At 46.7% G+C, this 27,647-nt stretch overlaps 1 protein-coding gene across 5 annotated transcripts in view; it reads left to right on the forward strand.

Annotated features, from left to right (window-relative positions):
- The window catches only part of CENPE (centromere protein E), a 1,295,748-nt gene that overhangs the window by 473,020 nt on the left and 795,081 nt on the right, over positions 1-27,647 (forward strand). For all 5 annotated transcript variants that reach the window (XM_069241483.1, XM_069241500.1, XM_069241509.1 and 2 more), the window contains one exon: positions 26,215-26,520. In XM_069241483.1, coding sequence (XP_069097584.1) covers positions 26,215-26,520 — 306 coding nt within the window. The remainder of the gene's footprint in view (positions 1-26,214; positions 26,521-27,647) is intronic.

The raw sequence follows: 27,647 nt of genomic DNA on the forward strand, positions 1-27,647 counted from the left end.
CAGATAAGGAAAGCCAACATCCAGGCTCACTGGGAAGAAAAATGTATGGCACTTCCGCTTCCTTTATGAAAGTATCTAGTGCAGCTGTGCTTTTAGGGAGATACAACAGATCTCTCTGGGATCCACTATCCAGATCTGTTGAGAAACTACCCAGAGAAGATAGACAGGACTTCCAAGAAATCCTATGGGAAGGATGCCTAATAGCCAATCAGGTAAGTATTGTGACTGTGGATGTCTCAGATCTATGGGTATGCTCATGGTATGTGTGCAAGATGATCATCTTGATTCCATCTAATAGGCCTCAAGCCGGAGGTGCAGCATCACATTATGAATCTGCCATTCACCGGCAACCCTCTATTTGGGTCCCACACGGATGAAGAGATGGTCAAAATAGGTTCAAACACCTCAGTGTGCCCCAAGACAGCAACAAAGGCAAGGAAGAACCTTCTATCAGTCCCACAAACAAGGGAACAAGGAGCAAACAGACCAAATCCATCTGCAACTTAAACATCAGGAAAGCAATGAAGAATTGCTTCCCCCTAATTTTGTCACCCACTCCAGTGGGGTGCTGTAAAATCAAGTTCTCACTCTGCTACAAAAAAGAGCTATCAAAGAAGTTCTGCCTTCAGAAAAGGAGTGTACTTCAGCTATTTCCTAGTGCAGGAAAAGGCCCAAACAGAGACTTCAGTTCCATTTTAAATGAGACATCTCAACAAAGACATTTGCAAAGAAAAAATCAGAATGCTTGCCCTCCATCAGATCTACCCCGAACTCCATCAGGTGGATTGGATGTCCTCCATCGATCTGCAGGATGCCTACTTTCACAATCCTGTGGAAGAGAAACACAAACTTCCTGTGCTTTGTAGTTGCATTCCACCACTATCAGTAAATGGTACTGACTACCCATTTGTCTGAAGCCAGCCTCTCAGACGCTCTCCAAGCGCGTAGCGGTAGTGGCAGCACACCTGAGGAGGAAAAAGCTCTTCATTTACCGGTACCTTAATGATTTTCTACTGAAAAGCAGCTCTCCTATTATGACGATGCAACATTTCAAAATCAGCATAAATACTTTTAGAAATCTCGGTCTTCAAGTAAATCTACAAAAGTCTCTACAGACTCCAATACAGAGGCTCCATTACTTAGGAGCAACATTAGATACAAACCTCACAAAAGTGTATCCTTCGGCAGAGAGACTATTATCAATAGCGCCGAAGTGTTACAGCACCCTTCACGCTCTGTCAATCAACGGCCAGACAAATAGGCTCGCTCCTGGGTTCCATGGCCTCCTGCATTTTCATTGTTCCGAATGCCAGATGGCACATGAAACCTCCCTAAGAGAATCTGGAGGATCAGTAGAGTCAATTCACAGACAAGTGGGATGGCAGATTGACTGTCACCAGTGGCAAAAAACTCAGTACGGTGGACTTAACAGCATCTGTTAATAGCAGTCCCTTTTCATCAGGACATTCCTACTCAAACTCTTGTAATGGATGAATCTTTTCAGGGTTGGGGTCTCACATGGGATCCCTCTGAATTCAGGGCCTGTGGTCTGACAGAGCAGCAATACCACATCAACCTGCTAGAGCTGCGGACAGTTCATCTAGCCCTCAAGTCACTTTATCCATCTATAAAGGATGGTGCTCTCTCTCCTAAGCGAAACAGACAACATGACCACAGTGCACTGTCTGAAAAAGTAGGTGGGCACTCGGTCTCTCCCCTATCTTAGGAGTCACAGGCCATCTGGCATTGGCTAATAGCAAGGAGGTTGTCGATCAGATATTCACCTTCCAGGAGTCCAGAACACACAAGCGGTCTCTCTCAGACGAAGTTTCTCAGACACACACAACTGGGTGCTTCACGACAACGTCATAAATATTTTTCAAGAATGGGGGTATCCTCAAGTAGACCTGTTTGCTGATGAAAAACACAAAAAATGCTGTAGCTTCACATCCAGGTTTTACTGACCAGTGACAAAGGGGAATGCCCTGCTGTTAGACTGGTCAGACACATTTCTCCACGCTTTTCCACTCATTTCCCTGATTACCACAGCTATCAAAACATTTTACAGGGCCAAAACCAGAATGATACTAATAGCTCCAGAATGGCTCCGTCAAAGGTGGTACATGGATCTCCTTCATCTATCAGAAAAGCCTCACAGGAGGCTTCTATGCAGAGTGCATCTTCTCCACAGGCTACAGGGGAAGGTATTTCATCTCAATCTTCCCTCGCTGAGCTTGACAGCATGACTCCTAAATTACTGCAAAATGGTAATCTAGGTCTCTCACAGGAATGCATGAACATCCTAAAGTATGTAAAAGACCTTCAACAAGGCATTGTTATTCATTCAAGTGGAAAAGATTCTACATGTGTATCCAGAATGGCTCCAAGCCAATTCTAGGACAGGAGGATGTCATACTACCCTACCTCCTTCACCTAGCAAAATCAGGTTTGCAGTTTTCGATTAAGGTAAATCTTTCAGCCATTACTGCTTATTGAAAATCACCCTCTCAAGCATAATGTTTTACAATCCCTTTGGTTAAAGATTTTCTAGAGGGCTTAAGGAAAGTTTTCCCACCATCTTGTACCCCTTCCTCTCAGTGGGAATTCAATGTGGTCTTGTCTAAGCTTATGGGTCCCCCATTGAGCCTATACACAAAGCTTCTTTGCAACATCTTACATGGAAAACAGCTTTTCTTGTTGCCATTACTTTCTCTTGAAGAGTCAGAAGAATTTAGACTCTCTGCTCTAAAGAGCCCTACACAGTATTTCATAATAGGGTGGTAATAAGGACCCATCCTGGTTTCCTACCTAAAGTGTCTGATTTCCATTTTAACCAGACCATCTCTCTTCAAACATTCTTTCCTAAACCATCTACACCAGCAGAAAGAGCTTTGCATTCCTTAGATCTAAAAAGAGTGCTAACATTTTATCTTGATAAGACTAAAGATGTCAGACAGTCTGATCAATTTTTTGTGAACAATGGCCCCATGAGAACAGGCATAGCTGCCTTAAAGCAAACCATTTCCAGGCGGGTAGTCCCATGTATTTCTATTTACTTACCAATTGGCTGCCAGACTTAAAACCCATTCATCAAGGGGTAAGGCGGCAACAGCCCTGCTGAAGAATGTTACCATCTCCGAAATCTGCAAAGCCGCAACATGGAGATTGGTACATAGTTTTACAAGGCATTATTGTCTAGATTCAGATGCTAAGACAGACATTTAAGTTGGTCAGGCTTCTTTAAGAAATCTATGTAAATAGAATGAACAAACTGCTTGTGCTTACATTTCTTCGTCCGCAGGGGTGTGGGATAAGCATGCTAATCTATTCAGTGTTCATGACTATTGATGAGGATCCCCTGGAAGAGAAGGATAAGTTACTTACATTTAAATCCCAGTTCTCTTCCAGGGGAATCCTCATCATAGTCATAAGCAGCCCACCCACCTTCCTGGACAAACTTTTCGATGTACAGCAGTTTATACTCATATTCTTCTCTACTTATCACTGTAAAAAAGTACTGACCTAACTGTAACCCAACTGTCACCTCTGAGGCATTGTGGGATACTGGAGGTTCTGCAGGCCTTAATGGCACTGTGCCAATTCTTTTTGTTATGCTATGTTGATTTGGATGCACCCTATTGAGTAATAATGCCTTTGTTTTTCGTTAGTTTTCTCTCTGTAGAAGATTACTAATGCATTTTATGGCTTCTTTCTGCTTTACAGAAATGTTTTAACTCTGGTTGACGTGTTTATTAAAGAAAAAACGTTACAAAATAGGGCATTTTTGGCCTGTTTGTCAGCGTAGACTGCATGATTACATCGACACATGTATGTGTGTATGTATATATATATATATATATCTATATACTAAAATTCTGAACCCAATTTTATAGTTAAATATACATTTAATGTATATGCATGCGTGTTTACATGTGCTCCGGGGTCCCCGCATTTGGGCGGGAATTTTCAATGCTGATGACTTTTATGAAGATTCCCTTGAGAGAGATTTACAGGTAAGGAACGTATCCTTTTTTTGTCATTCAATAGCATTTTAACTAGTTAAAAGTGTTTACGATATGATTGGAACAAAGGTAAATAATATTGTCAGTACCTTTTAGATTTTGCATAGGTTTTTAAATTTTGTATCCAAGCACAACAGTGTATGAAAGTAATTTTAAAAAGATTTGTATTGTGTTTAAGTTGTTTCTCCCACCCTTTTTTATTTTTTTTATTTTTTGAATATAACCAAGTTTCATTGGATTTCCATTTACCATTTATAGGAAAATGGCTCCCTGTTGCAGTTACCTCCTACTTTTTGCCTGATATTGATGTTGACTTGACTGAGAAGTGGGCTGGGACCCTGCTAACCAGGCCCCAGCACCCGTGTTCTTTCACCTAAAATGTACCATTGTTTCCACGATTGGCACAACCCTGGCACACAGATAAGTCCATTGTAAAAGGTACCAGTGGTACTAAGGGCTGCAGCATATGTTGTGCCACCCTAGGGGACCCTTCGCCTAACACATGCACACTGCCATTGTAGATTGTGTGTGTTGGTAGGGAGAAAAAGGCAAAGCCGACATGGCGTCCCCCTCAGGATACCATGCCTACAAAATACTGCCTGTGGCATAGGTAAGTCACCCCTCTAGCAGGCCTTACAGCCCTAAGGCAGGGTGCACTATACCACAGGTGAGGGCATAGCTGCATGAGCAATATGCCCCTACAGTGTCTAAGTCTATTCTTGGACATTGTAAATACAGTGTGGCCATATTAAGTATATGGTCTGGGAGTTTGTCTAAAACAGACTCCACAGCTCTGTGATGCCTACACTGAATACTGGGAAGTTGGTATCAAACTTCTCAGAATAATAAACCCACACTGATGCCAGTGTTGGATTTATTTAAAAAAATGCACATAGAGGGCATCTTACAGATGCCCCCTGTATTTTACCCAATCCTTCAGTGCAGGGCTGACAGGTCTGTGCCAGCCTGCTGCTGAGAGACGAGTTCCTGACCCCCTGGGGTGAGAGCATTTGTGCTGTCTGAGGCCAGAAACAAAGCCTGCACTGGGTGGAGATGCTTTACACCTCCCCCTGCAGTAACTGTAACACCTAGCAGTGAGCCTTAAAGGCTCAAGCTTGGTGTTACAATGCCCCAGAGCACTCCAGCTAGTGGAAATGCCAGGGGGAGATAAGAAAAACAAGGAGTCACACACCAGTCAGGACAGCCCCTAAGGTGTCCTGAGCTGATGTGACCCCTGCCTTTAGAAATCCTCCATCGTGATTTTGGAGGATTCCCCCAATAGGAATAGGGATGAGGCACAAGGAGGGTGTAGCCACCCTCAAGGACAGTAGCCATTGGCTACTGCCCCCCAGACCTAAACACACCCCTACATTGAGTATTTAGGGGCAACCCTGAACCCAGGAAATCAGATTCTTGCAACCTGAAGAAAGGACTGCTGACCTACAAGCCTGCAGAGAAGGAGGAAGCCTAAAACGGATTTGGCCCCAGCCCTACCGGCCTGTCTCAAACTTCAAAAACCTGCTCCAGGGACCAGCGACCTCTGAAGCCTCAGAGGACTGCCCTGGACTACAGGACCAAGAAACGCCTGTGAACAGTGGCCCTGTTCAAAACCAGCTACTTCTTTGCAACAAAGAAGCAACTTACAAAGACTTCACGTTTCCCGCCGGAAGCGTGAGACCCGACACCCCCGGCTCAACCCGGCTCAACCTGCAGAAAACCAACACCTCAGGGAGGACTCCCCGGTGACTGCAGCCCGTGAGTAACCAGAGACGACCCCCCTCAGAGCCCCCACAGTGACGCCTGCAGAGAGAATCCAGAGGCTCCCCCTGACTGCAACTGCCTGTAACAAGAGACCCGACGCCTGGAACCAACACTGCACCCGCAGCCCCCAGGACCTGAAGGAACCGAACTTTGATGCAGGAGTGACCCCCAGGCAACCCTCTGCCTTGCCCAGGTGGTGGCTGTCCCGAGAAGCCCCCCCTGTGCCTGCCTGCACCACTAGAGTGACCCCCGGGTCCCTCCATGGAAAGCTATACAAAACCTGATGTCTGCTTTGCACACTGCACCCGGCCACCCCTGTGCTGCTGAGGGTGTGTCTTGTGTGCCTACTCGTCGTCGTCCCACCCGCCAATCCCCCCAATCCAGGGCTCTAAAAAAAAAACACTGGTCTGCCCCCCCCGAGGACGCAGGCACTTACCTGCTGGCAGACTGGAACCGGAGCACCCCTGTTCCCCATAGGCGCCTATGTGTTTTGGGCACCTCTTTGACCTCTGCACCTGACCGGCCCTGAGCTGCTGGTGTGGTAACTTTGGGGTTGCCTTGAACCCCTAACGGTGGGCTGCGTATACCCAGGAGACTTACTGTGTAAGTGCTGTATTTACCTGAGAAACCTAACCAATCTTACCTCCCTCGGGAACTGTTGATTTTTGCACTGTGTCCACTTTGAAAATAGCTTATTGCCATTTTTACAAAGACTGTACATGATATTGTTTCCATTCAAAGTTCCTAAAGTACCTAAGTGAAGTACCATACATCTAAAGTGTTTGATGTAAATCTTGAACCTGTGGTTCTTAAAATAAACTAAGAAAATATATTTTTCAGTATAAAAGCCTATTGACCTGGAGTAAGTCTTTGAGTGTGTGTTCCTCATTTATTGCCTGTGTGTGTGTACAACAAATGCTTAACACTACCCTCTGACAAGCCTACTGCTCGACCACACTACCACAAAATAAAGCATTAGAATTATCTACTTTTGCCACTATCTTACCTCTAAGGGGAACCCTTGAACTCTGTGCACACTATTTCTTACTTTGAAATAGTGTATACCAAGCCAACTTCCTACACCATTTCAACATAAAAAAAATGCTATGGCAGTGTGAATGTCTCAGTAGGTGACATAAATCAGTCCTGGGCACAGTCTTCTTACTAGTCCAGAGTAATTCCATCTTTTCCACCCCGTAATTTACTGTATTTTGGGGCGGCCTTCTGTAACATACAGGCTGCTAATTCTTCGCACACAACTCCTTTTCTTACCGCCATTCCACAAGTGTCGGAGGAGTTGGCAATGTCCAGTATTTAGCAATGTCTCACTTAGCAATTCTGATATCAATTCCTGCTAGGATATGTTCCCCTTGGCACCTCCCAAATACTCCAGGATGCTGAACTACGCCACTCTGAACGGAAGGTCCTGCAACCATCTGAATAGATGAGGAAGATGAATAGGGTGTTTAAGATACCAGGCCAGTATGTTGGAATGAAAAGGTATACCCACACAATATGGAAGAAGTCCCCCTCTCAATTCGAGCAATAGAAGCATGTGGGAGCAGGACATTTTTGCATTTCCCACACTGTTGGGCATTAGGTAAGCTGTTTAAGCAGCGGAGTTGCGCCGAGATAACCATCTGCCCTGGGGCCATGCAGGTGTCTTTCCAGTCATTATCTAAAGGACTTAGCCTCACCTCACACTTTGCTAACTGGCCCCAAAGTTTCTCTCACCCTTAGATCTAATTGGGATTCTGTTATTGATGCTCCTTAATACAGTGTATAGTTGACAAGATGGTGGGGCCGCAGGTAAATGGCTCTTTAATCTTCAGTTGCAAACCATCAACGTGTCTGTACAAGTAACCGTCTCCTTGGATATATCCCCATGATCAGGGTGGAGATAGTTGACCATTTTGTATGTATTCCCCGTTCTTAATAAAGTAGTGTGTTTAGTGGGAAGAGGAAATAAAGAAAAGTTGCTCAAAGTGTGTATGGGACTGTAGGGAAGTACCCTCTTTCTGTCATGGTTACCCCCACATTTTGCCTGGTGTCAGTATGTTTTGACTGTTCACTGGGATCCTGTGAACCAGGACCCCAGTGACTGTGCTCTCCTTGTAAAACTTGGTTGCGTGGAGCACAAACACCCCACATTTGGCATAATGGTGCCTACTTGTAAGTCCCTAGTATATGGTTCCGAGGGCATTTAGGCACCAGGGGTCCCCATGGTCTGCAGCATGTACAATGCCACCCATGGGAGCCCATGCAAAGTTTTTCTGCAGGCCTACTATTGCAGCCTGCATGAAAGGGTGTATGCACCCTTTTCACTACAGGTCACTGTGTCACCCCTATGGTAGGCCCTCCATGCCCAGAGGGCAGGTACCTGTTTGTGGGGGCACCCCTGCATAAGCAGAGGTGTCCCCACAAACTTCAGCTCCATTTCATGGACTTTGAGTGCAGGGACGCCACGTTCTGCGTGTACTGGACATAGGTCACTACAAATGTCCAGCTACGTAACTCCAAACCTAGGCATGTTTGGCATCAAACATGTCAGAATCCGACCCCAATACTTTTGCCAGTATTGGAAGTATGATTCCATGTGGTGCTTAGAGGACCCTCAGCATTGCTCCTACCAGTTTTCTTCGGTTTTCCGGGCAGGCCAAGCTGCTGCCACCCCTCAGACAGGTTTTTGCCCTCCTGCTGCTTAAAACAGCTTAAGCTCAGGAAGGCAGAACAAAGGTCTTCCTTTGGGAGAGGAGGGGGGGGGGGGGGTAACACCCTTTTCCTTTGGAAATAGGTGTTACATGGTCACCATGCCACTGGTATGCTTTGCATAAACCAGTCTGCACCGGTTTAGGGACCTCCAGTTCCTGCTTTGGCGTGAAACTGGACTAAGGAAAGGGGAGTGACCACTCCCATGTCCATCACCACCCATGGGGTGGTGCCCAGAGCTCCTCCAGGGTGTCCCTTGATTCAGCCATCTTTAATCCATGGTGGTCAGAGGCCTCTTGGAGCATCTGAGTGACCAGGTCAGGCAGGTGACGTCCGAGCCCCCTCCACATAGGGGGTCACTGTAGGAAGCTGGCCTGTGTGTGGTGTGTACCTATGGTACTTTCACCTTATTCGAGGTCCAGGTATCCCCTCCTAGTGAAGTGTAGGCATTGTCTAGAAGCCAGGCTCTCTAGATGTAGCTGTGGATGAGCAGCCAAGGCTCATCTAGGACACATGCAAAGCTTGTGCAATAACACTGTTGTCACACAGCACTGAGACACATGAAAGAAAACACTCAGTTGTACAAAAATAAAAGTACTTTATTTCTGGAACAAATCACCACAAAATACTAGAAAGGCAACCCACCAATAGGAGATAAGTAATACAATGAATATATACACTGGTAATCCGACATAGGCATAGAAAAGGTTCAAAAACAGTGCAAAAAGGAATAACCAATAGTGACCCTACGGGGAGCACAAACCATATACTAAAAAATGGAATTCAAAAACCGGAGCCCAACCTAGGTAAGTAAAATGTGTAGAGGGGAGCTGGGAGTACTAGAAAACCACATAGGTAAGTAACACAGTACCCTCCCAGCGCCCAGGAAAGCAGGAGTGAATCACTGGATTTTCCCCAAACTTCCCACAAAGGAGAAAAGAGAAGAAATGCAAGACCCAGAAGAGACTGCAATACCCCAGTGATGGATTCGGTGAAGGAAGGCCTGTGGAGAGAGGGGACCAAGTCCAGAAGGCACCACAGAGCCCAGTAGGGGCAGGAGTCCCTACCCACCACTCTGAAGATGCAGGAGTTGGTCACCAGTGGACACAAGATGGTCAGCACTGCACCCCTGAAGTTGAGTTCTTGGAGGATGCAGATGTCCCACGCTGGGTAGAAGATTGCAGACTTGGTTGCGTGTCCAGATTCCTCCAACAAGCCTTGGCAAAGGCAATCTTCGTGGTTGGTGGAAAGTGGAGCTGCTGGGGACCAGCAAGGTGCAGGAGGACTCATCCCGGGAGGGGGAGTTATAGAGGGCCCTCAGCGACCAAGAGAGCCCACAGAAGCCAAGGCAGCTCAACTGGAGTCCCACAGGACGAGGACACAGAAGATGCAGGAAGGAGCCCACGCAACACTGCAAAAGGAGATCCCACGCGACAGGAGAACCACGCAGCAGGCTGAGCTTCGCAGAATGAAGTGCCGGGTCCTGGAGCAGCACGTCACCGGAAGATTCCTTGGAGGACTATTTGGGGTCTCTCTCTTGGGTGGGATCCTCAGGTTCGACTTGCAAGATTCCAGCAGGGCTCCTTTGCAACATCTACTTCGACTTCTGGTCACTGAAACCGCAACTGTACTCCACAGGAACCTACAATCTAGAGCTGCAGCGACGCCTTTGCCCTGCAACATTATTTCTCCGGCTCCTTCCAGCTTCTGCAACATTTCCCTGGCTGTGCATCCTCTGAGAGAGGCAATTTTTCAGTCTGCACAAGAAGGAAGAAGGAATCTCCCTTGGCGTGTAGGAGTCACTCACCTGCATCCGCAGGCACCAACAGCAACGACGACTGGCTGCGTAGATCTCCACTCATCCTGAGCTGCATGGGTCCTGCATCACAGGTGGTGGTCTGGAGTGGTCACCTTGGTCCTCTCTGCCAGCTGTCCAACTTTGGTGAAGGTAAGCCCTTGCCTTCCCACGCAGGTATTACCCCGTACCCTGTGCACTGCGTGTCTTGCAGATACCAAGGATTGTTGGCATCTCCTCCAAGGGATCTTCAGACTGCGTTTAGCCCCAGCCCCCAAGCATTGTTCCCTGCAACACACTGCCCTCTGTGTGCTGCTCCTGCGGCGTGGGACTCTACTTCAGTTGTGCTACGCGGGCTCCTCTGCGACTCCTGGGACCTCTTCCAGTGAATTTTCTGCAGGGGCTGCCTCTTCTTCTGTGGACTCTGCATTGCTGAGGGTCCCCTGGGAATTCACTCTGTGGGTTGTCTCGTGGACCTTGCTGATCCCCGGCAGCTCGACTTTTAGTCTACTGTGACTCTTTCCTCTGCCAAGGCTTGTTTCCATGCCACAGACTGACTGCAGTCTTCCATCTGGCGTGGGACATTGACTGCATCCTCCAGGAACACTTCACCAACCCCAGGGCTGCATTGCTGACCGTCCTCTTACTGTCAACCCTCTCCTGCAACCACAGATGGGTGGGTAGTGGCATTTGCCATCACAGACAATTCTGTGAGTTCACGAATTGATCCCCTTCTTTTTCGGGTCTTCCTTCTTCAGAATCCACCACAGGTTTCTTGCAGTCTTGTCTGGGTGGTGCATAATTCTTCTTTTCAGGCCTTTTGGTGTTTTGGGGAAAAAGCAGTTACTTACTCCTTTCTTCCTGGTCGCTTGGAGGGGAGAGGGGATGCTGTGGTACTTACCTTTTGAGGTTCTTAGTTCCTCCAACTCCCCTCTACATATTCCACTTACCTTGGTCCTGGATTCGCATTCCATTTTTTTAGTATATGGTTTGGGCTCCCCCTAGGGTCACTATTGTCTCTTGCCATTGCCCTGTCTTCTATTACTTTTTATGCCTATTTCTGACTGCTAGTGTACATAGTTAGTGTGTATTTTTTTTTTTTTTTTTTTTTAAACGTACCTCTTATTGGAGAGTTGCCGGTCTAGTACTTTTTGATTGTCTCACTAAAATAAAGTACCTTTATTTTTGTAACACTGTGTGGTTCTTTCGTGTGTGAGTGCTGTGTCTATAGTGGTATTGCATGAGCTTTGCATGTCTTCTAGATGAGCCTGGCTTCGACACTTCCTGCACTTCAATAATGGGGGAACCCTGGACCTGGTATAAGGTCTAAGTACCATAGGTACCCACCTCAAACCAGGCCAGCTTCCTACAGATACTCCTAGGCAGTGACCTTGGTTTCCATTTGATTCTTTTTACTGTTGAACAGGCGAGGAAGTCTTTGATCAGAGCTCTTTTTAAACCTATCTTTTTGTCTAAAGTATGAAGCCCCTAAAACTGCAACCACTATTGCATCATACAGCAAGTTTTAGTTGGAGACTATAGAATTTAGGTTTTTTAATATTTTTGGCTTTTATCGCTTTGACGTTTTTGCAGAATTGCTAGTCAAGATCAATGCCTCTGACATATGTTTAAAGTAATTATTTAGTGTTTGTCTCCATTGGGACAACTGTGACAGTGATGTGAAGGGGACATCCGCCTCAATGCGTATTGTAACAAAACAGTTTTATGGATACGTTTTGCACTGTCTTTTACTTAATTTATATAGTTTATAGTACATAATTTTGCCTGGGTAGCAGAGGTGCGTGCCCCCCCTCTTTAGTAATTGGCGAATGAGGGCCTGATGAAACCACATAGTGCTCCAGTTGCATTGGGTTCCTGGTCACACTTTAATGGTGTATCGTTCGAAGGATGTTTGTAGTGTCCCTAACATGAGGTGTTTTGGGTGAGGTGTATGAGGTTTAAGTTCATGCATCAACCATGGTACTGTTTCAGAAGCATGAGGTTTTACAGTGTCAGCCAGGAATGCCTACTTTCCACCTTGTATAGTTGGTTATCTGCTTCTTGTGTTTATGTGAATAGAAAGAGCCATTTAAGAGCACCCTGGAATTCAAGAAGGTTAACAACTTTTTAAAGTGCAGAATGGTAAAAGGGAGGCTGTCCTAGAGTGTAAAGTACTTGATAGATAGGTTTGGAATTTCTTTTGAAGGAAGTGTGGACCTGAAGCATGGATTGCTCAATTAGTGATTCCCATAGTGTTGAAGGTGTTGCTGTTGGCCACAGGTTGCCATATTAAGATTATGAAGCCTTGTATGTTATAATTTCAGATCTGTAGGATGACAGATTGAATTTAAGTGCATTCTATATTATTTGTAAATTCTGAAACTGATAGACTTCTAGCTGCAAAGTCCACCTTTGAATTCTCAGGCATCCGACTGCATCTGGAAGATTAGTTAGCCGTACCCCTGCTCACTGGTAGGTGGTGTCAATCGGCTCCCTGTCCATCATCTGCATCGTCCATGCTGGAAATGTGTGTGGTTCCAAATTGGCACCACCCAGGCATGCCAACATAAGTTCTTTTCGCACTAGCCAGTGCTTATCCAAAGAGAGCTACCCCCAGTAGCTTTTTGACATGTCTTTTTCAACTTTTTGTAGAATTCTTTTTTTAGATCATTCTTGGTGTGTTGAGGAATGTTGTCTAGGAAGACTGGTTCCAAGCCCTGCGGATCCTGTCAGAGCGATGTACATGACCGATCCGCACCTCGTGTGCTTGTGGTGTTTGGAGCGCAACCACGACCTGAAGTAATGCTCCATGTGCCAGGCCATACATCCGAAGCCTTTGAGGGAGCAGTCCCTAAAAATGATGGTGGCCTGGCACAAAACTCAGTGCAGGTTGAGGTCTCTGTCGAGAGGAAGGTCCAGGATCTGGTCGCAGAGTCTGTAATCTCCCTCATCCCACTCAGTCCTTGGGGAGTTCGGGAACTGTGAGGCACAAGAAAAAGTAAGAAGTCAAAGAGCTCTTTGACTTCTTGTCGGCTGACGCAACAAGGGAGCGTTGTCATTCAAGGCCTTGTTATTCGGAACATGCGCCTGGGCTGACTTTGGGCCTGCCCGAATGTCCGGGTGCCGGAGCGACCTCTACCTAACTCAAAGAATTTTTTTGAGGCCATGCCCCTTATTTTTGGGCAGTCGTACCCTGCTGAAGTTCTTTCAGGCCCTGCGGGGTCAGATGGGGCCCCATCGTGTTCCATGCCAGCGGCTTTGATGCTGATGGGCTCTCAGGGACTCAGTCCTGGAACTCGACCCGCACCCGGTCGTACCACCTCTACCTTCCCCAGCACCGATCCCAAAGCAGACATACCGTCCGCGCCACCCCATTGCCATCCCCAACTGGGAGGCAGATGCCGACTCAGATGCTGAAAAGGAGCTTTGCCTCGTCGTTGAGATCCTGAGCCCTGTTCTGCTTGGCTAGGCCTTGGGGAAGAAGGGGAGGAGTCGCTGTACCCTTTAGAGTACGAGCCTTTGAAGAACTTGGGTGAAGCCAGTGGACTGGACACGTCTCCAGATACTGGTCTGCTTTCTCCCCCAACCATGGCTATGGAGGAGGTAGCCTCTTATTCTGTGGAGGTGAGAAGGGCAGCTGAGGTCCTGGTCCTTCAGCTACCCTCAGTGGTTGTCAAGACTAATCTCTTCACAGAGGTGCTGCAAATGTGAGCGTCTGCCTCTGAACTCCTGCTCCCATTCAGTGATGCCCTCAGTAGAAAGCTGGCCCTCTTTATTGTATACCAAAATGAAGTACACTGTGTAGAGAGTCCAGTGGATCCCTAAAGATGTGGAGAGGCAGAAATAGATGGGTGTAGAACTCTGTGGCAGTGTGGGGGAGTAGCTAGACTTATCAAGGGGTCATGTTAAGCACTTGTACTCAGAGGTAATAAATGAGACACACACAACAAATAAATCTGAGAGCAATTTATTTAGAAAAATATCAGTTGCTTTTATATATGCTTTGAACCTAAGAACTTTGTTAACAGGTAAGCAGTTTTCAAATTGAAACTACTTCTCTCCGCCAGCCCTGCTGCCAAAAGTGGGGTCTGGACCTGGGGGTCGACCTTATTCAACATTTGGAAAGGCCTGGTTCGCATTTCAAAGGCGCAAGTGTAGGGTGCTGGCCTGGTTTGTAGTGGGTACCTTGGGTACTTACACCAGGTCCAGTTATTGCTTATTAGTGAAATGTAGTAGTGTTCTAGCAGCTTAGGCTGATAGAGATAGCTGTAGCAGAGCAGCTTAGGCTGAACTAGGAGACGTGCAGAGCTCCTGCAATACCACTTATAGTTACACAGTACTTATACACAAGTAAAGACAATACTCAGTGTTACCAAAACTAAAGGTAGTTTATTTGGGTGACACAAGACCAAAATTTCTTAGAAGCAATACTCCTTCTGGGGGTAAGTATTATACACAATATATACACTAGACACCAAAATAAGGTAAGTAATCAGACATAGGATAGTGCAAACAGTAGGAAATACTATAGAATGCAATGGGAGAAAATATGTCTAGGGGCAACACAAACCATATACTAAGAAAGTGGAATGTGAATCACAAATTCCCCCCCTAGACAAGTGTAGTGCGTAGAGAATGGCTTTTAGAGTAAGAATACAGTAAAAGTAAGGAAAATACCCCACCCCAGAGCCCAGGAAAGTAGGTGTAAAGTATTGCAAGTTTCCATAGGACACAATACTAGTCGTGATTAGAGTTATTGCAAGAAACAAGCAAGACTGCAACCAACAAATGGTGGATTCCTGGACCTTAAGACCTGTAAAGGAAGGAGACCAAGTCCAGAAGTTGGAAGAAGTTCTGGGAAGGACAGGACCCCCTGCCAACCCAGAAGAAGGTGCAAAAGAAGAGTCCCCGGTTGGACGAAGACTGCAGGAATGCACCCAAGGAAGATGTCAGTGGGTCCCTGCGTGATGCAATGGATGTCCCACGAAGAGATGTTGGATGCAGACGAATTTTGGCGCTGGATGCGTCCAACAAGCCTTGGTTCTGGCAAAGTCGTGTTTTGCGTCAAAGTGACGCTGTCTGGACCCATGAGGACCTGGGGCCTCAACTCTGCGTGAAGGAGGAAGAGGGGACGCTCAGCACTTCAGAAAGCCCTCAGAAGATCAGACACCACCCACAAGAGTCCCAGGACACCGTGACAAAGGAGGTGCAAAATGCGGTTGATGCAGCACTACAAAGGAGGGTGCCACGCCACCGGAGGTCAACTCAGCGAGTAGAGTGTCGCAGGATAGAGTGCTGGGGACCTGGGCTGGGCTGTGCACGGAGGAATTGTGCAAATAGTGCACAGAAGCCTCAGGATGTGAAGAAGACGCGGTGCACAGAGGTAGTGTCGTACTCTGGGAAGGCAAGGTCTTACCTCCTCCAACTTGGGACAGCAGGTCCTCAGGACAGTCTGTCGATTGGTCCACCCTCTGTGTTCCAAGGAGCACACTCGTCACCAGGAGTGGAGTCCAAGAGAACCTGTTGTCGACCTAGAAGGTGCCTGCTTGAGCAAGGAAGTGACTCCATCACTCCACAGGGGATTTCTTCAGTCCTTTTGGTGCAGGGTGAAGACGGGGAGCCCCCAGAGCGTGCACACCGTGTAAACTGTTGCAGTTGCTGGCTGGACCTGAAGTTGCAGAGGAAAAGTAGACAGTTACTGCAGTTCCTGGAGCAGGCTGCGGTTGATCTGAGGTCAGAGGATGAAGTAGTAGTTGCAGAGGTTTCCTGCTGGAAACTTGAAAGTAGAATCTGAAGAAAAAACCCACAAGAGATACCCTAAATAGCCCTGAGTGGGGGGGTGGGGGGGATTGCCTACCTTATCAGTTATGGACCTATCAGGAGGGGTCTCTGACGTCACCTGCTGGCACTGGCCACTCAGAGCCCTCCAGAGTGCCCCTACACCTTGGAAAATAGGGTGGCTGAGGTCTGGGACACACTGGAGGAGCTCTAGGCACCACCCCTGGGGTGGTGATGAACAGGGAAGTGGTCACTCCCCTTTCCTTTGTCCAGTGTCGTTCCAGAGCAGGGACCTGTCTAGACTAGCTTATGCAAGGAGGGCACCATCTGTGCCCTATGAGGCATTTCCAGAGGCTGCAGGAGGCTACCCCCTCCCCAGCATGTAACACCTATTTCCAAAGGGAGAGGGTGTAACACCCTGCTCCCAAAGGAAATGCTTTGTTCTGCCTTCCTGGGACTGAGCTGCTCAGACCCCAGGAGGGCAGAACCCTTTCTGTGAGGTGGCAGCCCCTGTAGCTGCACTGCAAGCCTCAGAGAGCTGGTTTGGCAGTACTGGGGGTCCCTGGTGGAGCCCCCAGGATGCATGGAATTGGCTCCCCAATACTAGATTTAAAAGGGGGGGGACAATTGCTTGATATTACACACCTTACATGGCTATATTCGGAGTTACCATTGTGAAGCTACATATAGGTATTGACCTATATGTAATGCATGCGTGTAATGGCTTCCCCGCACTCACAAAGTCCCGGGACTTGGCCCTGATTTATGTTGGGGCACCTTGGGTAGTGCAAGGGTGCCCTCACACCTAGTAACTTTGCATCTAGCCTTCATTAAATGATGATATTTAATAGCAGAGAGAGCATAAGCACTGAGGTTCTGATTAGCAGAGCCTCAGTGACGCAGTTAAGCACTATTCACAACACACACATTAAACCACAGACTGAGCACTGGGGTCCTGACCAGCAGGATCCCAGTGAGACAGGCAAAAACATACTGGCATACAGGTAAAAATGGGGGTAACATGACAAGAAAGATGGTACTTTCCAACAGCAAGGCCTTTGAAGCTCCCTGCGTTGGAATGTCCGTCCTGCCTGGGAGAGGAGGTCACACCTCTGCCCAGAGTAGGCCTTTGTTCTGACCCATCAAGAGCACTGGCTCTCGTCTCAGGGGGCCAGAACTTTGTCTAAAGTGGCTGCACTGGCTTCCCTGTTCACTTACTATGTCTGAGAATCGACGCAGATGTAGCAGGGGCATATCTGCTCATGCAGGCATGCTCTCAAAGGTAACATAATGTACCCTGCCTTTAAGGTTGAATGACCTACCAAAGGGGGATGTAAAAATATTGCATGCAGTGTTAGGGGACAGGGCACACAGGCTGCGGGCCATGTCGTGTTTTCCCTTTGGGTCTGCTCCAAGACACGCAGCCTGCAAAGACAGTACTGGGTGTACCTAAGTGAGCGGGTCCCTGATGGTGGCACCATCTGTTCTGCAGCCCTCTGGGACCTTTCCTTAGTCCCCTATGCCCTAGGTACCAGGGTTACCACATACTAGGAACGTCGTGGCAACTAAAGGTTTGCCATTTGGAGCAAACTGACTGTGCCATTTTAGTGCAAGAGATCTGGCACTGTGGACCGGTTGATCAGGGACTCAGTGCGCTTTCAGTAGAAATTGCACCAGAAACCAGGCAAAACAAGTGGGTGGGACCATCTCAAGAGTCACTTTTCCTACAGCCTTATAGACATCACTCTAGGTATCTGGTCCAAACCTAGCACAGGGGCTCCTGTGAATAGGACGATTGCCTGCCATCACCCTTCACCTGCTAATTTTCCTGATGCAACATCCCACCCCTGAGACCTTGGTGGTCCAAAACTATTTTTCCAATGGCACGTTTCCTATCGCTCCCCTGAATAGGGAATCCAAAAGGTTTGATTCAGTTGGGAAGAAAATATTTTCTTCTGCCAACCTTGCTTTGCGGTCTGTGAACATTTCATGACTTTTGGGCCATTATTTCCACACGCACTGGGATACGGTGGCACAAGTGCCTCCACGGGTCCAGGCAGTACTTTCTCAGGCTGTTGCAGACGAGAGACGCAGCAAAGTTCATGATCTGGTGTGGACTGGACACGACTGACTCGCTTCTTGGATAGTGGCCTTGAGGCGCAATGCCTGGCTGAGGATGTTTGGCTTTTCGGGGGCTATCCAAGCTTCCCTGATTGACATTCCCTTCAATGGCACCTATCTCTTTAGAGATTAGGCTGATTTGTCTCTAGAGCACTGAGGATTCTTGTGCTAGGGTCAGGTCCTTTCACCTCATGGTAGGCCCTTGTCACTCCAGTTTACCTTTTACTCCTTTTCGTGGCTATGCAAGGGGCTACCAACCGTGCAAATTCCCATCCAGCCACCCTGCTGCGCATGTTGCTCAACCTCTGCGTGGCAGAGGGCGTGACAACCTCTGACCTCGTGGGTCAGGTGGCCAGTTATCTGGTCACCCTGATTCCCTCCCTCCACCCTCCTTCTCTCACCCCTGCACCTGCCTCTAAACCCTCCTATCTTGCTCACCCCACCAAGGACACCCAGATTGCGGCAAGATTCGCAATCACCTGCTCCACTGGCATTCCGTTACGTCAGACAGGTTGTCTTTGTAGATAGTCTGAAGGGGCTAGTCCTTCCTCTTTTGAAAATACTCTTACGATCGGATGACAGTCCAAACTGGCTTGTAGTGGGTACCAGAGGTATTTACACCTTGTGCCAGGTCCAGTTATCCTTTATTAGTGTAGAAGAGGTGTTTCTAGCAGCTTAGGCTGATAGAAGGTAACTATGGCAAAGCAGCTTAGGCTGAACTAGGAGACATGTAAAGCTCCTACTATACCACTAGTGTCATATGCACAATATCACAGAATTACTAAAAAATAAAGGTACTTTATTTTTATGACAATATGCCAAAAGTAGATCAGTGAGTACCCTCAGTATGAGGATAAGTTATATACACAAGATATGTGTACACAAACCAAAATTATGCAAGTAATAGCAAGAAAAGTAATGCAAGCAGTGTAGAATTACAGTAGATTGCAATAGGAGTACATAGGTATAGGGGCAACACAAACCATATACTCCAAAAGTGGAATGTGAACCTCAAATGGACCCCAAACCTATGTGAGCTTGTAGAGGGTCGCTGGGACTGTAAGAAAACAGTGAGGGTTAGAAAAATAGCCCACCCCAAGACCCTGAAAAGTAGGTGTAAAGTGCACCTTCTACCCTCAGAGAGCACAGAAGTCGTGATATGGGATTTCTGCAGGAAGAACAAACACCAGCAATGCAACAACAGTAGGTTTCCGGACATGAGTACCTGTAAGACAAGGGGACCAAGTCCAAGAGTCGTGACAGTGTTGAGAGTGGGCAGGAGCCCAGGAAATGCCAGCTGAGGGTGCAAGGAAGCTGCCACCAGATGGAAGAAGCTTGGAGTTCTGCAAGAAAGAAGAGAGCTAGGGACTTCTCCTTTGGAAGACGGATGTCCCACGTCGTGATGAAGCTTGGAGAGTTGTTCCCACGCAGAAAGACCGCCAACAAGCCTTGCTAGCTGCAAGGGTCGCTGTAGAGGTTTTTGGGTGCTGCTGTGGGCCAGGAGGGACCAGGATGTCGCCACTTGGAGGAGACAACAGACGGGGCGCCCAGCAACTCAGGGAGCCCTCACAAAAGCAGGCAGCACCCGCAGAAGTACCTGAACAGGCACTTGGAGGAAGAGTGAACCGGAGTCCACACGGTCACAAAAGGGAGTCCCACGACGCCGGTTGACAACTCAGAAGGTTGTGCACTGCAGGGAGGAGTGTCGGGGACCCAGGCTAGGCTATGCACAAAGGAATCCTTGGAGAAGTGCACAGAAGCCGGAGCAGCTACACATCACGCAGTACACAGGTTTGCAGTCTAGTGTGGGGAGGCAAGGACTTACCGCCACCAAACTTCGACTGAAGGATCACTGGACTGTGGGGGTCACTTGGGTTTAGCTCCTGTGTTCCAGGGACCACGCTCGTCGAGATGAGGGGACCCAGAGGACTGGTGATGGAGAAGTTTGGTGCCTGCGTTAGCAGGGGGAAGACTCCGTCAACCCACAGGAGATTTCTTCGGGATTTCCGTTGGAGGGTGAAGGCAGACAGCCCTCAGAGCATGCACCACCAGGAAGCAGTCGAGAAAGCAGTCAGGACGAGGCGATACAAGGTTGCTAGTAGTTGTCTTGCTACTTTGTTGCGGTTTTGCAGGCATCCTGAGCAGTCAGCGGTCGATCCTTTGGCAGAAGGTGAAGAGGGAGATGCAGAGGAACTCTGGTGAGCTCTTGCATTCGTCATCTAAAGAATTCCCCAAAGCAGAGACCCTAAATAGCCAGAAAAGGAGGTTTGGCTACCAAGAGAGGTAAGAGCCTATCAGAAGGAGCCTCTGACGTCCCTGCTGGCACTGGCCACTCAGAGCAGTCCAGTGTGCCCCCAACACCTCTGTTTCCTAAATGGCAGAGGTCTGGGACACACTGGAGGAGCTCTGGGCACCTCCCCTGGGAGGTACTGGTCAGGGGAGTAGTCACTCCCCTTTCCTTTGTCCAGTTTTGCGCCAGAGCAGGGCTGGGGGATCCCTGAACCGGTGTAGACTGGCTTATGCAGAGATGGGCACCATCTGTGCCCATCAAAGCATTTCCAGAGGCTGGGGGAGGCCACTCCTCCCCAGCCCTTCACACCTATTTCCAAAGGGAGAGGGTGTAACACCCTCTCTCAGAGGAAATCCTTTGTTCTGCCTTCCTGGGCCAGGGCTGCCCAGACCCCAGAAGGGCAGAAACCTGTCTGAGGGATTGGCAGCAGCAGCTGCAGTGGAGACCCCGGAAAGGCAGTTTGGCAGTACCCGGGTTCTGTGGTAGAGACCTGGGGGATCATGGAATTGTCCCCCCATACCAGAATGGTATTGGGGGGATAATTCCATGATCTTAGACATGTTATATGGCCATGTTCGGAGTTACCATTGTGACACTATACATAGGTAGTGACCCATGTATAGTGCACGCATGTAATGGTATCCCCGCACTCATGAAGTCCGGGGAATTTGCCCTGAACGATGTGGGGGGCACCTTGGCTAGTGCCAGGGTGCCCACACACTAAGTAACTTTGCACCTAACCTTCACCAGTTGAAGGTTAGACATATAGGTGACTTATACGTTACTTAAGTGCAGTGGTAAATGGCTGTGAAATAACATGGACGTTATTTCACTCAGGCTGCAGTGGCAGGCCTGTGTAGGAATTGTCAGAGCTCCCTATGGGTGGCAAAACAAATGCTGCAGCCCATAGGGATCTCCTGGAACCCCAATATCCTGGGTACCTCAGTACCATATACTAGGGAATTATATGGTTGTACCAGTATGCCAATATGAATTGGTAAATTTAGTCACTAGCCTGTTAGTGACAAATTTGGAAAGCAGAGAGAGCATAACCACTGAGGTTATGGATAGCAGAGCCTCTGTGAGACAGTTAGGCACCACACAGGGAACACATATAGGCCACAAACCTATGAGCACTGGGGTCCTGGCTAGTAGGATCCCAGTGAGACAGTAAAAACACCCTGACATATACTCACAAACAGGCCAAAAGTGGGGGTAACCAGGCTAGAAAGAGGCTACTTTCCTACATAAACACACAACAAATATACTTCAAAACGGGTAGATAAAAGCATAAAAATAACATGGGCCCCTATGGAGGAGGTGGTGGTGGGGGCAATCCATATATTAAAATTATGAGATGAGAAAGTCACAACTAACCAAGATGGACACCCAAGGATCTTAGGGACTGTAGAAGTACTAAAACACCAGAGATAAGTAGCAAGGATTCCCCAGGCGCCCGTGTGCAGAAATGTAACCCTGGGTTAGGTGTATGAAGCTGGCCTGGTGTGTGGTGGGGACCTATGGTACTTACACCTTATGCCAGGTCCAGGTATCCCCTCTTTATGAAGTGTAGGCAGTGTCTAGAAGCCAGACTCTCTAGCGGTAGCTGTGGATGAGCAGCCAAGGCGTGTCTAGGAGACATACAAAGCTCATGCAATACCATTACTGTCACACTGTACTTACACACAAGAAAGGAAACCCATGGTTGTACAAAAATAAAGGTAGTTTAGTTTTGCACACAGTATAAGAAAATACTAGAGGCAACCCTCCAGTAGGAGGTATTAATTACACTAGATATATACATTAATAAACAGTAAAAGGCATAGAAAGGTTAGAAAACAGTGTAAAATAGCAATAAGCAATATTGGTCCTAGGGGGAGCCCAAGCCATATACCAAAAGTGGAATATGAACACAGGGCCCCCACCTAGGTAAGTAAATCATGTAGAGCGAAGCTGGGGGTACTTGGAAACCACACAGGTAAGTAATACAGTACCCCCAGCTACCAGGAATGCAGGAGTAAACACTGGATTTTCCCCAAACCACCCCAAAGGAGACAAAGAGACACCCAGAAGAGACTGCAGGAAACCAGCAGTGGATTACCGAAGATGAAGACCTGTGGAGAGAGGTGACCAAGTCCAGAAGTGTCTGGAGTCCAGGAGGAGTAGGCAATACTACCCACCCAGAAGTACTTATAGGAGTTGGTCGACGAGGAAGGAAAACAGGTAACCCCTGCAGCCCAGGAGCCGGAGAAGAGTTACTGATGGGAGCAAAAGGTGTTCCACGCTGGAAGTTGGATTGCAGATGGGTGTCAGTGAATGATTTCCACCACCAAACCTTGGCAAAGGCTAACTCGTGGTTGGAGAAAATGAAGTGCTGCTGGGGGCCAGCAAGGTCCAGGGGGAATCTACCCGGGTGGGGGAGTCACAAGGGACCTCCTCCTTGTGCAGGCTGTAGAGTTGCAGTCTTCTGAGGTTGCACTGCCGGGGAAATGTTGCAGAGCTGACAGGAGCCGGAGAAACAGTTGCAGAGGAGTCTTCCAGGTTTGCAGCAATGTCTGTTCCTGGAGGGTTCGGACGCAGTTCCAGTAGCCAGAAGTCGAAGTGGAGGTTGCAGAGGAGTCCTGCTGGAGTCTTGCAAGCAGAATCGGAGGACCCACCCCAGAGGGAGACCCAGATAGCCCAAAGAGGGGACTTGGTCACCTAACCAGGTAACTACCTATCGAAGGGTGCCTCTGATGTCACCTGCCTGGCCTGGCCTCTCAGATGCTCCCTGAGTTCCCTGACAACCTTGGAATCAAGATGGCAGAACCCGGGGACCCTCTGGAGGAGCTCCGAGGGTGCTGTTAGACAGGGGAGTGGTCATTCCTCTTTCCTTTGTCCAGTTTCATGGCAGTGCAGGGACTGGGGGGTCCCTGAACTGGTGTGGACAGGTTTGTGTACGGAGGGCACCAAATGTGCCCTTCAGTGGAAAACCAGTGGCTAGGGGAGGCTACCCCTCCCAAGCCAGTCACACCTATTTCCAAAGGGGAGGATGTTACCTCCCTCTCCCAAAGGAAATCCTTTGTTCTGCCTTCCTGGGACTGGGCTTCCCAGGCCCCAGGGGGGCAGAAACCTGTCTGAGGGTTGGCAGCAGCGGTAGCGGCAGAGAGAACCCTGGAAAGTTAGTTTGGCAGTACCTGGGCTCTATGCTGGAGACCCGGGGATGCATGGAATTGTCCCCCCAATACCAGAATTATATTGTGGGGACAATTCCATTATCCTAGACATATTACATGGCCATGTTTGGAGTTACCATGGTGACGCTACATATAGGTATTGACCTATATGTAGTGTACACGTGTAATGGTGTCCCTGCACTCACAAAGTCCTGGGAAATTGCCCTGAACAATGTGGGGGCACCTTGGCTAGTGCCAGGGTGCCCTCACACTAAGTAACTTTGCACCTAAGGTTAGACATATAGCTGACTTATAAGTTACTTAAGTGCAAAATGGCTGTGAAATAACGTGGACGTTATTTCACTCAGGCTGCAGTGGCAGTCATGTGGAAGAATTGTCTGAGCCCCCTATGCGTGGCAAAAGTAATGCTGCAGCCCATAGGGATCTCATGGAACCCCAATACCCTGGGTACCCAGGTACCATATACTAGGGAATTGTAAGGGTGTTCCAGTGTGCCAATCAGAATTGGTAAAAATTGTTACTAGCCGGCAGTGACAATTTTAAAAGCAGAGAGAGCATAAACACTGAGGTTCTGATTAGCAGAGCCTCAGTGATACAGTTAGGCACCACACAGGGAACACATACAGGCCACAAACCTATGAGCACTGGGGTCCTGGTGACATCTATGTTCCTTTTCAGCCACAAGCAAGAACACCAGCCACAAAACTCCTGGAGATATGGAGGCTGTTTAGGTAGTGAGATCTCTTGAGTGATCTTGTTTGTTTTTCCTGTTCAGCAGGCATTCATAAAGACATTTAAAAACTAACGTTAGTTGGAGTTTCTGTGATCTTCCACACTTCTGCAATTGATGCCTCTGGAGTTGGCGGTGTCTTTTGACCCCTACACCCACCTTCTAAAGATTATTTTTCAAAACACATATTTGATCATAACTTGCATTGCATATTGGCAGCCGGAGAAATGGCTTACAAGCAGTCAGAATATGGTGGTTGAACACTTTTAAATTTAGAGCATAGTATATTGTACAATAGTGAAAATCTTTCTTTCTTGTTCAAACTTTGGTAGTGAACCGAGCAGTTGGCAAATTGTTCTGGAACGAATGAATTTATACCAAACTTATAAAAGGGTCTATTTTGAGCATGCCACATTTGGTCTACTGTTTATCATTATTTTTCTGTAGCAGAGTAAAAGTTCCTGTGTTACATAAAATGGAAAATGCTCTTTTTGAGCACCCTGAACTTTAGCTACACTTACTTCTCTTTCCAGATCTGCATTCAATTTGAATTCAAGAATGAGGTGCATGCAGAAGACATTTGCTTAATTTCTTACCAAGTCATTGAACAATACCTATGTTATACCTTGAAAATCTGTTTCCTGTAGACGTTTCAACTGAACCATATTTACAATAGCTGTCTTGTACTTTTGTAAAGATGAGTGGGAGTAGGGTTATGTATGTGATGTAAAGTTTTTCTGAAACAATGTTAGTAGTATGAGAAGACAGCTGCTGCAAATCACCACATGCCTTTAGGTTTTGTTTTATTTGGGTATTGATGTAGTCTTATTACCTTTATTTGTGATGTATGAACATTGTTGGATCTAAATTCAGTTTCAAACAAAAGCACAATTGATGATTAAGAAAACATATGTCATGTGAGAACAGACAAAGTGTCATGCAAGTGTAATAGCCATCATGTAATTAAGTAAGCTATCAAGTAAAATATTTCAATGTACCCAGCTGAAGGTGATGTACCAATCATATTTCACACAGATGTATACGTAATATTGCCCTTAGTAAGAGCAACAGGTGCAAAATGTGAAACATAGGGTGAATTCACTAACTGGACCTGCGCCACTTAATAGATTTTGGAAACATAAATATTCAGTAATCTCATCAGTAAGAAGACATGCATCACTACTCACCGTATTGTAATTGAAGGACTGGATAGCAATGAAGTGGATAGTGAGTGAAGTTCCTGTTGCAGATGTGAGGGGAGACAAATCTAAATGTACAGACGCTATGCTCGGAGTATTTACGCATGTGACATTCATACGTATTATACATTTTGAACTGTATCAGTAACCACCCTAATTATGTGTTACTCGTATACAATTTTGTGGAAGAAAGCTAATGCAGGATTTGAGTTAAGAGTATTGATGGTACCAGGTGATAGAATAAGCACTGGAGAGATTAAGACATGTACTCTGTCAAACCAGACATTCTCATAAAGATGATGCAATATTACAGATACAGATCATATGTTTGTATTCAACCTTTGGCTAGCTATCTGTTCCTTTTATCATTTATTTGAGGTTTTTTTCATTTTTTTTTTTTTTTTTTTAAGGTTTACTAGAAGGTGAACAAAGTGAAATGATTACGTAGCTCTTTAAGGATCGGACACTTATCTTTTTTTTGTATTGATTTTGTTGTGCCATTTATCCCCAGTCCTCTAGATCCTAAAATGTTTAAATATTAGTCATAATAAATAGAAGCTTAATGACCCTAGTGTTTGTAAACTGGTGTTTTTTTTGTACAATATTTTAAACAGTTTTTTGAATTGTCTCCAGTGTTCCTCTTTGGCAGAAGAGCTACAAGAGAAAAATAAAGAAAAGGAACAAATTATGTTAGAGAAAACTGAGCTGCAGCTGAGATTAACTTCTGAGGTGCAACTCCTTGAAGGGCGGCTGAAATCCTGTGAAACTGCTCTAAAGGCAGTAGAAGATGAAAAACATGAATCTGTGCAGCAACTTGAGGTTCTACAGGAAGTCACAAAAGCTTTTAAGGAAGAGAAACGTGAACTGCAGCAAATTCAAGAAAGTTTAGAAGCAGAAAGGGATCAACTTCAGGAGAATCTGGAGCTTAACATTACACAGGTAATGTTTTGATTAAAACAATAGTTTTTGGCAGTTAAGCTTTTTACATGTTAAAAGTATGTTTAAATTAATTATGCTACAGTAGGGCAAACCTTAAAATAAAGCCTTCAAATATGTTTCTTTGCAAAATAAATTGTATATTTTGTATCTAAATAAGAAAATATCTAAACGTTATTTTGCAAACTCGTCTGTCTTTATTTTACACACTGGAATAGTGCTCCCTTTAGCCTCATGGAAGTTCACATCTTAGTTTATTCTGAATTTCATGTGGCTGTAGTAGCAAAATACTATGTACTTCAGTCATTCACTCACTTTTTCCTTTTTCGATTGGAATGATGGATAGGTGCTCATTCGTTATTTTACAAATAACAAGTATAAGCTAGTAGTTAGTGTGTAAAGAACTGTACTTCCATCTAAATTTATTTTTGCAGCATTGAATGCCTTCAATAGTTGAATATTCATAGATTTGTCTTCGTGGTCTAAAGGGAAATCCTTTTTTTCCCCATTCGTATTCCTTCAAAGATGGGAGAATTGTTTTCTCTAGTAACTTTTCACCCAAAACTTGGTAAGCGTCTACATAGTGCCCTCATGCACAGCCTTTTCATTTTTTTAACCTTTAACCGCAGAAAGTGTACTTGACTATAGCCTCATTTAATCTTTCGTTTACTCCAACAAAAAACTTTTGAACCTTATTAGGGCTCATCAGTCCGGTATAGCTTGTTTCCAGTGGCAAAGTGTGCACAGGATCCAGGCCTGGGCATACCCACTCCACTTTGACTGTCTCATTGAAGTCTACAAAAAACGTTTTTTTTTTTTTTTTAAAAGCCACAGGTAAATATTCTGGCCTATCCCAGTCCATTGTCACTGGTCTTGGGTTGTCTGTGTTCCCGTCTAGGGAAGACCTGGTCTGGCAGTTTGGCCTGGACTGTTCTAATTAGCGTAGGATCAAAAATGATTTCCACATGGCTGGGTCTAAAGTAAGGTGGCGTGGTGTGCAAAATGATGGACTGGGATGCAGCCCTGAGTGATTACCAGTGCCTGAAATTAAATCGAGCATCCCATCCATCACTTGTTAGTATTCTTCAGGAGAGTGTGGTACCTAGACCTTCTATCTGAGCCTCTGTTCT

The sequence above is a fragment of the Pleurodeles waltl genome, chromosome 1_2 (genome assembly GCF_031143425.1).
Source record: "Pleurodeles waltl isolate 20211129_DDA chromosome 1_2, aPleWal1.hap1.20221129, whole genome shotgun sequence".
Lineage (NCBI taxonomy): Eukaryota > Metazoa > Chordata > Amphibia > Caudata > Salamandridae > Pleurodeles > Pleurodeles waltl.